This window comes from Haematobia irritans, chromosome 2, assembly GCF_050003625.1.
Source record: "Haematobia irritans isolate KBUSLIRL chromosome 2, ASM5000362v1, whole genome shotgun sequence".
NCBI lineage: Eukaryota > Metazoa > Arthropoda > Insecta > Diptera > Muscidae > Haematobia > Haematobia irritans.
Window position 1 is genome coordinate 213,953,133 of NC_134398.1, and position 14,556 is coordinate 213,967,688.

General features: G+C 35.0%; 1 protein-coding gene across 3 annotated transcripts in view; it reads right to left on the bottom strand.

Moving 5' to 3' along the window:
* The window catches only part of Ziz (dedicator of cytokinesis protein Ziz), a 106,418-nt gene that overhangs the window by 5,485 nt on the left and 86,377 nt on the right, over window positions 1-14,556 (bottom strand). For 2 of the 3 annotated variants that reach the window (XM_075297381.1, XM_075297383.1), the window contains exons 2-10: window positions 12,913-13,029; window positions 12,252-12,835; window positions 12,003-12,188; window positions 11,818-11,935; window positions 8,695-9,859; window positions 8,359-8,609; window positions 6,278-6,613; window positions 1,879-4,968; window positions 1,659-1,805 (exon numbers count right to left, since the gene is read on the bottom strand). In XM_075297381.1, the coding sequence (XP_075153496.1) occupies window positions 1,659-1,805; window positions 1,879-4,968; window positions 6,278-6,613; window positions 8,359-8,609; window positions 8,695-9,859; window positions 11,818-11,935; window positions 12,003-12,188; window positions 12,252-12,835; window positions 12,913-13,029 (5,994 nt within the window). The remainder of the gene's footprint in view (window positions 1-1,658; window positions 1,806-1,878; window positions 4,969-6,277; window positions 6,614-8,358; window positions 8,610-8,694; window positions 9,860-11,817; window positions 11,936-12,002; window positions 12,189-12,251; window positions 12,836-12,912; window positions 13,030-14,556) is intronic. The other variant, XM_075297382.1, reaches the window with a different exon arrangement.

Consider the following 14,556-nt stretch of genomic DNA (forward strand, 5'->3'; position numbering starts at 1 on the left):
CAACTTTGCGACAGTCGCAAACCTTAGTGTGCACGTGAGTAATAGTTTACTCACGCTCACGCACACTTACGACGGGAAAATCTTACTAACGCACTATTTTGTTTGGTAGGACTCACGCACGAAATTTTGGTATATTAATCATGCTCACGCACACTCACGCCGTTGCCATGAGCGTGAGTCACGAAAATTTTCGTCTTGAGATACCCATACAGTCGACTGTGTTCACTTTCGGGCTCATATGTTACGTAAATCCACGACTCATCACCTGGCTCGATGTCATGGACGTTTTTCGAAACACTGCAATCGTGTTTTCGAGCATTTATTTCAACCGATCGACACAATTTTTGAGCAATTGCGTAGATCCAATGCCGGCCAAATGTTCATGCAATATTGAATGTATACCCGTCCCACTAATGCCTAATAACATATTGTCTCAATCTCACGATAGGTCACATGAAGATCCTGCAATATCAGTTGGGGCATAGCATCAATGGTTTCCGGGATTACAACTGATTTTGGACGACTTTCACGAGTGAACTCCGACCTCGGTTGAATTTACCATCATCACCAAAAATTGTATTAAATTCATGGATGTACTTTTACTGAGTTAATCTATGTCGAAAGTTGTAAAAAATAATCGCACGAAAATGTTAATGATTTAATCCATTTTTTGTGCGAGATGAATCTTTTAAGTTGTTGTAGACAACACAAATAGCTCTCGTATATCAAAACCAAAGACAATACTTTAGAAGATGGGAAATTGGCTGCTGAGAACATCAAACCATTGTTCTCCCTATTTGTCGTTTACGCGTGTGGTTCGACACATTAAAATGCATATAAAAAGAAATTAAGAGTTGGAAATATCTTGGACAAACGGGAAAATATAATTTTTAATTTATTGCTCAAAATTTACCATTGTTCAATTTAAAAAATTAAGTTTTTCATTAAAACAAAATGTAAATAAAAGAAATTACAAACATGTACGGACCTAGCGCCGTCAATGCAACATTTGGTATGACGCAAACCAATTTCCCATCTTTTAAAGTATGTTGTCTTTGGTCAAAACGTTCTAAGTACGTATAACCTAATTAAGTTATCATTATCGCACTAAAATCGCGGTTTCTTCTCTTTAATAATTTTAAATTTTAGAGAAAATGAACTTTATCAATTGTTGCTTTTGATCATTCCCCACCAAGTTATCTTATAATTTTCCAAAAAGGCTATGTTATTCTGCTTTTACAGATATATTATTCATTTTATCGGCTAATAGAATACTGGCTAAATTCGGAATACCCACCTTTACGATAGAACTGTCAGCTGTCAGATTGCAACACTAGGGTTATAGCAATTTCACTTGTTATACTAACAATTTGTAAAAAATTACCTCGAGAAATGCATACTTTTAGGCTCTTCTTCAACATTACATAAAATGTTACTAGCAGAGTATCCCCATAGTAACATAAATATGTTATATATACATTTTCGGCACGCTTAACCCTACCTCTGGCACTATTTACAAATGTAAATATTACATAATGTAAATGTAAAGTAGAAAAATTTGTGCTAAAGCTAGAGTTCAAATTCTTATCCAAAATATTTCAAATCACCTTGGCCTTTAATTATTTTTTTATCGCAATTTTTGTTAAATTCCAACTTACCGGCGATGAATCCATAATCATTTTAACAACATCAGCACCAAATTTCTCTTTATACTGCTTGGCCAAACGCTCAGATATCTCACTCAATGAGGTAAGTTTGGGTTCTTTGTAGACATACTCCACAGCATGATCTTCTTCAAAGTAATTCTGTAAACAAAAAAGAATCCAAAGTTAGTTTAAACCCCCAATCCAATGTTACAACTTTACGATGAATGCTTACCACACCATAGAAAACAACACGATAGAATCTACCCAACATACGTTTTCCCGAACGATTAACTTCGATAATTTTGGCATATGCCTTTGCCAAATGTTCATGTGATTCTTGTAAATCATTGTAATTTCGTGTTCTCTCATAGATGGGCATTATCAACTTATACAGCTCTCCCAGACATTCATAACGTTCGGCGGTGTCCAAGAACAAAGCACATTGTTTCAATTGTTCCAAAAGCATATGCTCTGTATATTGAGAATCCTGGGAACCAGCATCCAATTTCAAACCCTGTTCATCACGATGTATATTACGGGAAATTTTGGCAAAAGCTGAAGAACCCCATTTGATATTGCCACATCCTTTGAGCCTTAGATATTCAGACATAAGAGCAGCTATGTGTAAATGACAGCAAGCAGCCTCTGAGATATTACCATTCTGTTCATGTTTACGAGCCATAGTCACAAGCCAAGTATGTCGCAGTTCAGGCGTTGAGGCATAAGAATTTGCCAAGGAATATTGCAATTCAAGTAGCCTTTCCGGATCCATGTGATGGGCTTGCATTTGAGCGGTGGCCATAAGGACCGTTCGAACTCTTCTTGTAAGATCTTTAACTTCCATGGGGAAACCAGTACCTTTCATAGCCTTATCACTGTTGGCATAACTATTAATAATGGATAAACTTTCCTGGAATCGAGCATTATTGAGTCCAATGACATTGCCTATCATTTGTGATACCGATATAATGACTTGTAAATGGACCCGGGTTAGACCCTTACGGCCACTAAATTCAAAGTTACTACGCATCAGCAGATATAAAACAGCACAGGAATCATGTCGTATCTGTACTAGACGACTATCACAGGCTTTCAGCAGCTCATATACCATCTGGCCACATAATATGGCATTGCCTTTGAAAAAAGCTGGGGAAAAGTTATTGATAAAGGCCCTTAAAGCCGCAAACACGTGTTTCGATAAACTTTCCGATTGGCCCAATTGCAGGAACTTCAAATAGACACGGGCAAATTTCGGTAATATCAAACTATCCAAGAGTTTATGCTTGAATTGCACCGCAAACAAACCCAAACAATCGAGTATAATCATACCCACTTCCGTGGCCAAATTCGATTCATACAAAGCCCTTTGATTTCTGGCCGTTTCGTCCAGTAAATTCTCACGATTCTGAGTGTGATTTAGTGTCCCGGTTTCATGTACAGTCTGTTCCATGTTAGCTGGAGAGCATCTAGCTGGCAGGGTACTCGCTTTGGCGGCCCTCAAGGCTCGGGCATCTTTAGACTCTTCGCTCAAATTGAGATTCTTCTTGCCAACATAGCGGAATTGCAGGAGACACAACTCCAATATGGTCAAAAAATTCATGGTCTCGGTCTCATTGCAATTCTGCCACCAGCCTATCATTTGTTCCTTGGACAAATGTTTGATGACAAAGAGGAAACCTAGGAGAAAATCTTTACTCTCAGAAGCGGAGAATTTATCAAATCGTTGTTGCACCAAGGTGTGGGTAACACTTATGGAACGATTATGGCCATTTCTCAAGGCAACTTCATTACAATCGTTATGACCATTAGTTGTGCCATTGTTGTTCGCTCCCAGAGTGGTATCTTGGGAATTCTGCGAGTCAGAATTGAGGGAGTTAAGTGATGTATCTGAACATCCATTTTGATTAATCAGGGAACCGGCAATTGCTGCAAAATAATTTGTTTCCTTTATATGAACCGAAGCCCTTAAAGGACTGGGTTGATCAATGTGTAGAGTAGCCCGATTTTTACCTCTGGGAGTACTCGAGGAACTGGAATTCAAAATGGAATCTTTGCCGAAGACATAACTACTGGAGCATGACAGGCGTTGAGTGTAAGAGGCGGAATCTGCATAAACATGACCATTGGGGGTACACACCTCAGATAAATCATTTATACGTTGAATATTATCCATGACTATACCCAGCCAGGGAACATAGAGCAAGGCTATACGTGACAATTGGCCACGATTCTGATAACGGTCATCCAATTCATGTTTGGCCAGCAAATTTTTCAAAACCTTCAAGGCATGTCGCCGTACATGACCAATTTCATTCAAGCTACTCTTCAACTCTTGCAGTAGTAAGCCAGATAGGAAATGTTGCCTACAAAACTCCTCGGTTAAATTGAAATGCTGCATCATTTCTGGTGGCCGATTCTTCGGATTCATAACAAGCGGCAAATTGAAGGGTACATAATGCTCATGTTGACAAATTTCTTGGAGGAAATTAAATTTAAATTCCTGTAAAACTCTAGGATCTCCCGGTGAGAATTGTTCCATATAATAACGTATGAGTTTGAAAACAAATCCCCGATCCATAAAAGTCAAACATTTACGTACAAATTGCGATAGTGATTTGTTCAAGTATTGTGTCTCCACCGGAAGATCCTTGTAGCGTGATATCAGATAGGGTATTAGCACTTTAATGAGATTCTCCAAGCGTGTAGGAAACTCTTTGGGAAAACGTTCATTACGTAGCATACGAATACGTCCGGTGTCCAATAAATGTTGAGCCATACTCTTGATAATCAAATCAAAAAAGATACTCGAATACCGCATGAATTTATTCACCACCAAGAAATCGGTATTGTTGGGATGTAAGATAGTGGGTAAATGTCTGCATAATTCTCCATGTACTGTACGAGTGATTTTCTGTGAATAATATGGGGCATGGAAAACGTATGTCACGTAAGAAGTTAACAATTCTTTGCGTCCAGCCTCTTCCGTAATCATGTGAATTATATTAATCAACAGACGAATGATATTCAAACCCACTTCCTCAGAGTGCGTATGTACCAGCATTGTAAAGAGTTCATTTAGCAGTGTCGGTAGGAAATTTATAAGACTTGTAATGTCTATAGCATGGGCTGCCTTAAGGATTTTACAAGTTTCCGTCTCTGCTGGCATAGCCGATGTTTTACCACCCTCCAACAATCGTTCACAATGTACAAAGAAATTGTGTAAATGTTGATCCGCTGTATGGACTGTCGAATCCATGCGTAAGCTGACAGCAAAGAGAGGTCGTTGATTATCGATCCATTGTACTTCGGGTCCACAATTCTGCTAAAAGTAGGGTAATTTTTTGTAGATATCCGAAAATAGCAAGGCAAGCAAAGATGATTTTGTTTCGTGGCAATTGTGATAGTAAAGATGGTGTAAGTAATTGATGTGTAATTGTGGCAAAGTATGATCCATGTGATGTAGGACGTTAAACATTATGCGTTTAGATGAAAAGCAGATTCAACAGGCAAAATATATATGGTGGTGGTGAGGGTGAATAAAATAAAAAGTTAGTAATCATTGCCAATTGAGTTACAGCTCCTTATGAAACGAGGATATAAAATAGAACTAGGTGGAAATTTGGAAGCGATCAAACTTAAAGAATTAAAAGACTTTCGGCCTATAGAAACCTATTTTCAATGTCCATCGCAATCGAATTTTCAAAGATAAATCGATGGGTATCCGATTTGATTACCATCGAGCTGTCTATGAAAACCCGATTTTCTACAATATTCCTAATCAGACTACCACAGAAATTTCTATGAAAATGTGATTTCCTTCTTTTTCTTCTTTATTGCTGACATTTCCGATGCAATGTCAGATTTAAGTAAAAAAAAACATAAATGTGATTTCCATTTAATTTAACATTTTCCATTTTATAGCCCGTTTACATTTCCAGGAGTTTGAAAAGCTTTTTAGTCCTTGACGTAAAGAAGCTGATTGGCTTCAATCGCGACTAGATGCAAGTTTAGAAAGACCTACTTTAGAGTTGTTGGAGAAAAAGGGCATCCATCGCATCCTGAACACTAACTATTTGTCTCATCTTTCTTGGTAATGAGTATGAGTTTCAACGTCGATTAAATACACAACAAATCCATTATTCGTAAGGACTCGGAAACTAAAAATCCTTTAAAAGACTATAATAGGGTACATACTTCTAGCAAATGCAAGAAAGATTCGAAATTCCGTTCACATTAAGCTCGAAATCTACTAAAATGGTTTTTAAAATGCTTTTTATAAGGCAGCTCACAGTTGAAATCTAGTAAAAGTGGATTTTGAAAGTGTAATGTGAATGAGGTTTTAGTTTTTTTTACGAAAATTTGAAAACTTAATTACCCTAGAATTTTCGAGGAAAATTAGATTTTTGCCGATTTTTTTTATTTTGTAAGAAAATTCATTGCAATATGGTTTTATTGGAGGCTAAAGTTTTATTTATTATTGAACTAAAATATTTTAGCAACTAATCACTGCTTTCACTTGTGTTGCAGATATACTGCTGATCTATTAATAAATTTCGTTGTGTGTGGTATTTGCTTTTTTTTCTATCTGCTGCATGGACTTTTTTATATATTTTTTCAAATTGATCACTTACCCCTTTGCCCAAACCCAATGGTTGTATGCTTAAATAGCCAACGGGTAAAGATGCAGCTACTGGTATTACTTGTTCGTCCAAATTGATTTTGCCCTTTTGCAACAAAGGTAACCAAGCATAACCAATGGGAGTCTCAAACGAAGCGGACGCATCACGTTTCTTACCCAGATTACATGAGACATGATAAAATGAGAATAACAAATGATGTTCAGGGAATATGCCTAAGGGCAAACGTAATTTCAATTCTTCATACCACGTGGGTGTGGTATTGTGATGGAGGACAGGGCAGGCAATGTGTGAGACCAGAAAATCATGGCCCGGACGACCATATATGCACTAGAAGAGAAAGAAAGTAAAATGAATTATACATACATTGACAAATTATGTTTTCGTTGTAACAATTGACATTATATATAGCATACTTTTAGGTGGATATTAGAAAACATTTACAGGTATTTCTAATACATTTTGGAGAAGAAAACTAATAATTTAATAATAAACAAGTATATACGGTCGTAAGACCGATTAAATACGTATATAATTCAGTTTAACAAAATTTACTATAGAAATAAAATTTTGACAAAATTTTCTATAGAAATAAAATTTTGACAAAATTTTCTACAGAAATAAAATTTTGACAAAATTTTCTATAGAAATAAAATTTTGGTAGATTATTTTTGGCTCGAGTGGCAACCATGATTATGACCGATATGGACCAATTTTTGTGTGATTGGGGATCTGCTATATTTTTATAACTATAGAGCGATATTGACCAATTTTGGAATGGTTGTTAGATCGGATCGGATGAATTTTGCTCCTCCAAGAGGCTCCGGAGGTCAAATCTGGAGACCGTTTTCTATGGAGGCTATATATAATTATGGACCGATATGGACCAATTCTGGCACGGTTGTTAGAGACCATATACTAACACCATGTTTCAAATTTCAACCGCATCGGATGAAATTTGCTTCTCTTAGAGGCTCCGCAAGCCACATCTGGGGATCGGTTTATATGGGGGCTATATATAATTATGAACCGATGTGGACCAATTTTCGCATGATTGATAGAGACCATATACCAACATCATGCACCAAATTTCAGCCGGATCGGATTAAATTTGCTTCTCTTTGATGCTCCGCAAGCCAAATCTGGGGATCGGTTTATATAGGGGATATATATAATTATGGACCGATGTGTCCAATTTTTGCATGGTTGTTAGAGACCATATACCAACACCATGTACCAAATTTCAGCCGGATCGGATGAAATTTGCTTCTCTTAGAGGCTCCATAAGCCAAATCTGGGGATCGGTTTATATAGGAGCTATATATAATTATGGACCGATGTGGACCAATTTTTGCATGGTTATTTGAGACCATATACCAAATTTCAGCCGGATCGGATTAAATTTGCTTCTCTTTTAGGCTCCGCAAACCAAATATGGGGATCGGTTTATATGGGGGCTATATGTAAAAGTATACCGATATGGCCCATTTGCAGTACCATCCGACCTACATCAATAACAACTACTTGTGCCAAGTTTCAAGTCGATAGCTTGTTTCATTCGGAAGTTAGCGGGATTTCAACAGACGGACGGACGGACATGCTCAGATCGACTCAGAATTTCACCACGACCCAGAATATATATACTTATGGGGTCTTAGAGCAATATTTCGATGTGTTACAAACGGAATGACAAAGTTAACATACCCCCCATCCTATGGTGGAGGGTATAAAAATTATTAGAGAATACAATTTGAAAATAATTTCAATTACAAGGATTCATTTTGTAAATAATTATGGAATTTTGTAACTCGCAATTTTCGAGTTACAACTCAAAGTTTTCGGTTCACATTTATTGTTGAAATGTTTTATAGTAAAAAGATTCAATTTCAAGAATTTTATGAAATTTTTAGTTCGAATATTTTTGCGTCAACCACCTAGAAGCATGCTAAACTATTCCTTAGCGAAATTAAATAATTTTAAGGAAGTTGTAGAATAATATATATCAGATAATTTTTAAATTTCACAGTTATTATATAATTAGTAACATAACATTCATCCTTTGCTCCATTACTTACCTTTAGTGGCTTCGAATTCTCTTTATCCGAATCTCTTAATTCAACTACCACGGTTATATTACGTGCTCTAGAGAATATCTTTTGGCTATCAAATTGCAAAGCTAAAGGATACACAAACAAATGATTACAAAATGTTGTATAGGGATGACAATCTCTTTCACAAGAACTTTGGAATTCGGTTATTTCCAAACTGGGCGTTTTGGAAGACGTGGAGTTATTTACCACAGGAACTAAAGATTTAGTAAATGAACCTAGGATAGGAGAGTAGACAAAAAACATACAAACAAACATATAGTCGTTTTCATTATACAACATAGTGATTAACGGCCACCATACCTGGAACCTTTTCCACTTCTTCTATTGTTAGCTTAAATTGTCCTGGAATTACGGTTAATTTACTAAGTTTTTCCGGTTTACGATAGTCCACTAGGAATTTTAACAATTCCTCATCCTTAAGTTTATTAATTTCCTGCCGATATAATATATTAAATTCGAATTCATTTTTATCCGTATCCAATTCATTGCTATAGGGCTTAAATAAAGGCTTAGCGGCCCAAGCAAATGGTTGACGATAGTGTCCTATATTCTGGGAATAATTGCGAATATTTTTATGTAATTTCTGAGCAAATTTAGGATCACGATTTGCTTTCAAATATGGCTCAGCGGCTTGCACAATATTACATTGTAATATTTTCTCTATTTTCAAGACTAAAAATATTTCCGGATGTGGAGCGGTTACAGAAAAGATACCCTGCCTTAATTGTGCAAATTGTTCTTTTGTGCTTTTCTGCAAATCACCCGATAGATTTTCTATTAGTGTACAAAAGGCTTGTGATGTTTGTCGTGTACGCTCATCGTATTGATCTTTACGTGGAATATTCGAATAGGCCACCGAATCGGGTACAGGTTCGGGGGGTAACATATCCCGTACATGATCATCGTTAATATTAAAATAAAAGGATTCGGTTAGTTTGCGTCCGGCGCGAACATCATAGAGGGCTAGACTAGTTATATACGGTTCAATTTGACATAAATGATCACCATCGGCTGATATCATACTATCCTTGGGACATTGCAAACGAAATCGCAGACTTCGGCAAGTAAGTAACATCCGTTTGCCAAATTGTTCACGATACTGATCAACATTATCGCTGTGGGTAGCCCTCGAAGGTGATTGATAATTGGCAAAGAGACGTCGTCGATTTTCTCTTCGTGCTTGTGCTATGGATATATCCGTTTCCCTGCCATATTTAATAAGTTGAGGATTCATCGATTGATCAAGGCCTTTGAGTGTACCAAACATAACATTATTGGCACAAGGCTGAGGTGTCCTTTCGAGAGAGGCAACACGTTTATCTTCTTGTATTTTATTTTGTTGTAGCACAGAGGATAATTTGTTAAGCCAATCTTTGAGATCATCTTCATTCTCGGCAGCCAATGTAAAGGATTTATGACCCTCGGTCATGCGAAGTTCGAAACAATAGCGGCCTCTTTTGGGATTCTGAAAAAAAAAGAAAACAAATTAACACACAATCACAATAATTCCAGGGGCCGTAACAAAATATTTTTAATCATATAAAGCCAAAGAGACTTAATTTTAATATGCACCAAATCTCCTATATAACGCCATGGGATGGGATTACCAAATTAAACATAAATCTCTTGCTTGCGCTGGGTGGTGTGTTCCCAGTCTCAAATTAGGTGAAATTTCTAATGATTTTATTTATTTCCAGGACTTTGAAAAGCTTTTCAGTTCTTGACGTAAAGAAGCTCATTGACTTCAATCGCGATTAGATGCAAATTTATAAAGACCTATTTTAGAATTGTTCGAGAAGAAGGGCATCCATCGCATCCTGAACACTAACTATTTGTCTCATCTATCTTGGTAATGATTATGAGTTTCAACATCGATTAAATATACAACAAATCCATTATTCGTAAGGACTCGGAAACTAAAAATCCTTTGAAGTACTGTAATAAGGTACATACTTCTAGCAAATGCATGAAAGATTTGAAATAATCTGACATAGAGACATACAACTGTTCTTTAGGAAGTGTAGAAAATAAACAAGGGCGAACAAAAGGTGTTGCTTGGTGAACAGAGCTCTGTAAGGACGAAACTGTACCTCCAGGTAAATCTCTACCATATTACGGCATAGGAGTAGGTTCAATCTAGGGAACAACAAACAGAGCGAATAGTCTCCACCGGCTAAGAGTTATATGTGTGGTCGTCAGCCGGCATTGTTTAACCATTTCATATTCATATATTCATATTCATCTTTATTTAATCAAACCGAGCCCATGCGGACTATATGTTGATAGATAATACAAATGATTACAGGTATTTGCTTGAAATGATTAAACTAACTAATACATATTTTAAAAACATTAAGTGAAAAATACTATAATAAAACGAAATATATATGAAAATTATGAAAATAAAAACAAAGAAATGTGATGTTTAAAACTAATATCCTAAAACTAAAAACCTAACGCACACTTTTATAAAAAAAAAAATAAAATAATTATGAACAAATAAATGGTGATAAAATTATTGTCAGTGAGAAACATGACTAGTTCAAACGATTATTATGAAAATGCAAAGTCAATCTATCTTTAAATGTATGAGAAGAAATTGAAAAATCCTTAGCAATAGCAGGCAAATGGTTCCATAGCCTTGTTACGCGAATTGCAAAAGATTTCTCAAAAATGTTGTGGCTGAAATGTTCCACACGGAGTTGTGAATTTCTCGTGGAGTGTAAAAAATTGAAGTTATGCAGAAGATAAGAAGGTTGTCTGCGTTTTATGACATTAAAAAAGAAACAAAGACATTTTATGGATACAAAATCGTTAAAAGAACAACCCAAGAACTGCGAAGCATTTCCCATTCTATTCCTATTCCCTTTCATCCTAACGGTATTAAGATTGCATTTCAAGCGGACGACTATACAATCATGGCTTCCGGATATCTTATCAATACCGACTGGTGTCTATTAAATAGCTACCAAGACTTTCCATGTATACAGTTGAACTTCAGAGTCTATGGTTTTTCATCTTCGAAAACAAACTACCCAAAAATTCATGGACTCGTATTCGACAGTCTAATCACAAATCAGCCCCTCGGGTACCGACTATGTATCTTTGCTGGCTACTTATAGCCATATTCCATTTATTTTGTAGTCGTAGTTAAATTCATTCGATTTGTCTTAAAATTTAAATCGCGAGCTATTTTAAACCCTTCCCATATATAGGATTAATCTAAAAATTATTGCTCCATTTTTTATAGTTCCCCTAACGACCGGAATACGATTTTAATTCTTGGCCATAAGGCCCCCTACTTGGTCAATAATTAAAATACGTTGTTCTTTATGTCTGTTATTTAAATTATTGAGGATTTTTACACAAGAACCAAAGACCTCAAATCATTACTTAATAGCTTGACTTATTTTTTCCACTTACTTGCACAACTTCCGTACAAAAGTCCATGACTATTGTGGCTTTTGCTTCTCCTTGTTTTTCATCTTTATGCAATTCCAGAATATAAGTACCATCCACTTCTTGTCTTAAGTAGCAGTATCTGTAATTAAATTAATTAAAATTATTATAAAATCTTTGAAAAAATTAAATTTAGAAAAACTGCTCACCTTCTTTTGAAAGATTTATTTCCAATATTAGCAAACATACGATCCGAACCGGCATCTGGACCTTTAAGCAAATATCCTTGTTTGGTAATGGAATCCGCTTGAGATCTAGACATTTGCTCATCTATACGATCTTGATCAGCATCGATTTCATAGACTTCTTCTCGAAGCACCTCACTGGGCGATAACCTAGCAAAAACAAATATCATTAACATCAAGAACTCTCAAACCTTTTAAATAAATTCCACATACTTGGGTAAATCATGACATGTTCCACCATAAGCACTATATTTATAATGTATCAAATGATTTTTAGCACGATACGTATATAAGGCCTGTCGTGTAAACCGGGAACATTCTGATTTCGGTCCGGTCGATACACATCCATTATTGATTAACGATTCACCTATATTATCTAAATCATCATCTTCTTCTGGCTGAGCCAAATTACTTGATTTCAGTGTAGAACTAGAGGAAGATATTGATCTGGTAGCGGCTGTAACTCCACCACCATGGGAGGACAATGCCGATTCATAGGAATCATGTGAAGACGTGGGTGATTTCAGTGTATCCAGTTGAGAGGAGTTTTGTGAAGATTTTCGTGATATTTGGCCATTATGGGCTGAACCATTGGAAGACGTTGTCGATTGGTTACTTATTTGGCGTTGTGTTGTGCGTGGGCTACCAGAAGCTGTGCTATTTTGTCGCGAGACATTGTGTGAGCCATTGGTTCCGTTAGAACCATGCATAGGACATATGATGGCAAGATTTGGAGGCTCAAAGCAATCTGTGATGGATTTGGAATTTGTGCGTAATTTGCGGGGTAAAATGATTTCCTAAAAAAAAGAGAAGAAAAAATTGGTTTAGTAAATTTTTGATTTATTTTATTTAATAAAAAAAATCCTTTACTAACCGAAACATCATCATTGGGATACATAAGCAATTCCCTGTGAGAATCATTTTGTATTAATGTTTTATTTTTGGCAATAAATCCTTCAAAGTCAATGGGTTCCACAACCAAAGGTTTATTCTGTAAATAGAAGAAGAATAGAAATTTTCTTAGTTTATTAATATTCCTGGAGCACGAAAATCAAAAGCATGCATATATTCAAAAGGCTATTAATAACGTAATTAAGCAACCCTATCCAACGACTGTGGCTATAAATCTTAATGACGGAAATTTCATTAGCTAATATCATTCCATTTTTTATAGAAAATTGTGTTGCAAATTGTCTTTAAAAATTTCAATTTTTGTTTAACATTTTATTATTTTAATATATTAATTTTTTTATATGAAAAATATTTTTGACCAAAACAATTTTTTACATTAGGGTTGGTTATGATGTCACATTATCTTTGGCAAGGGTGTGGACATATTCAGGCCAAATCTTATATTATTATTTTGTTACCCAAAGACATGCAAGTCCTTGGGGAAACAATGATGTCTCCATAGATTTTTTTCAATGAAAGCGAAAAATTCCATTGAACAACGCCAATGAAATAGCCATTCAAGGAAACTAAATCAAATGGCATAGAATCGATAAAAAAAAGTGTCTGTTCATCGAATATGTTTGTGCTTTGTAAAATTTCTAAACAAACGAGGACAATTAATTTGTTTATTTATTATAAAAATTATATATTGGACAATTATGAAATAATCGAAATGGGTTTAAGAACCTGCTTCTACTAATGATAATTCTTTGTTTCCTCACACCCTAAAATCACAGAGATGAGAACACACGAAATACGGTCAAGGTCAGTTACACGATTATAAGTTTGTTCGCTAGTCTCTTCCTCTGCCAGTTGGCGCTGATAGATATGGAATCATCATCAAAACAAGCAACATGTTGAGTTAAGTGTTTTTGTGCAGCAAGAAATATTCCACCCGTGTCTAAAAAAGATCATCTGCGTCATTACAATTCACACAGTCGACAGTGTTTAGAATGAAAGAATGAACATTGAATTATTTGATATATAAGTGAAATTATTAATATAATTTTCTAAAAAAAAATAAATTTTATTAAATTTATATAAAATCAAATCTCGATGAAATTTTCCGTAAAATCTAATTACCACGAAATTTTCTATAAAATATCAAAATTTTGGGAGAAAAGAAATAAAAATTATATTTCCAAGAAATGATCTTTAAAAATAGTATTTCGTAGAAATTTGTTATAAAATTTCAAAAAAAGAAAAAAATTCCATAAGAAATTAAATTTTAACATAATTTGTTTTTAGAAAAATCGAATTTTCTAAAAAAGTAGAAAATTGTATAAAAAAAATTCTATTTGACACAGTTTTATATTAAATTAAAATTCAGCCAAAATATAACAAATAATTTAGTTAAAAATTTAATTAAAGAGATATTTTATTTATTTATTTAAGTTCCACTGTATTAGAAATTTTTATGTTAACGGTAGAAAATAATAAAAAAAAACATGCCTACATATTCACTTTAAATCGATAAATAAGGGATTCTAAAACTATGAAAAAGTAACAGCAATTTGGAGGTCATTTAACGTAATTATACGGGCTAGAATTTAAGTACATTTAAGCA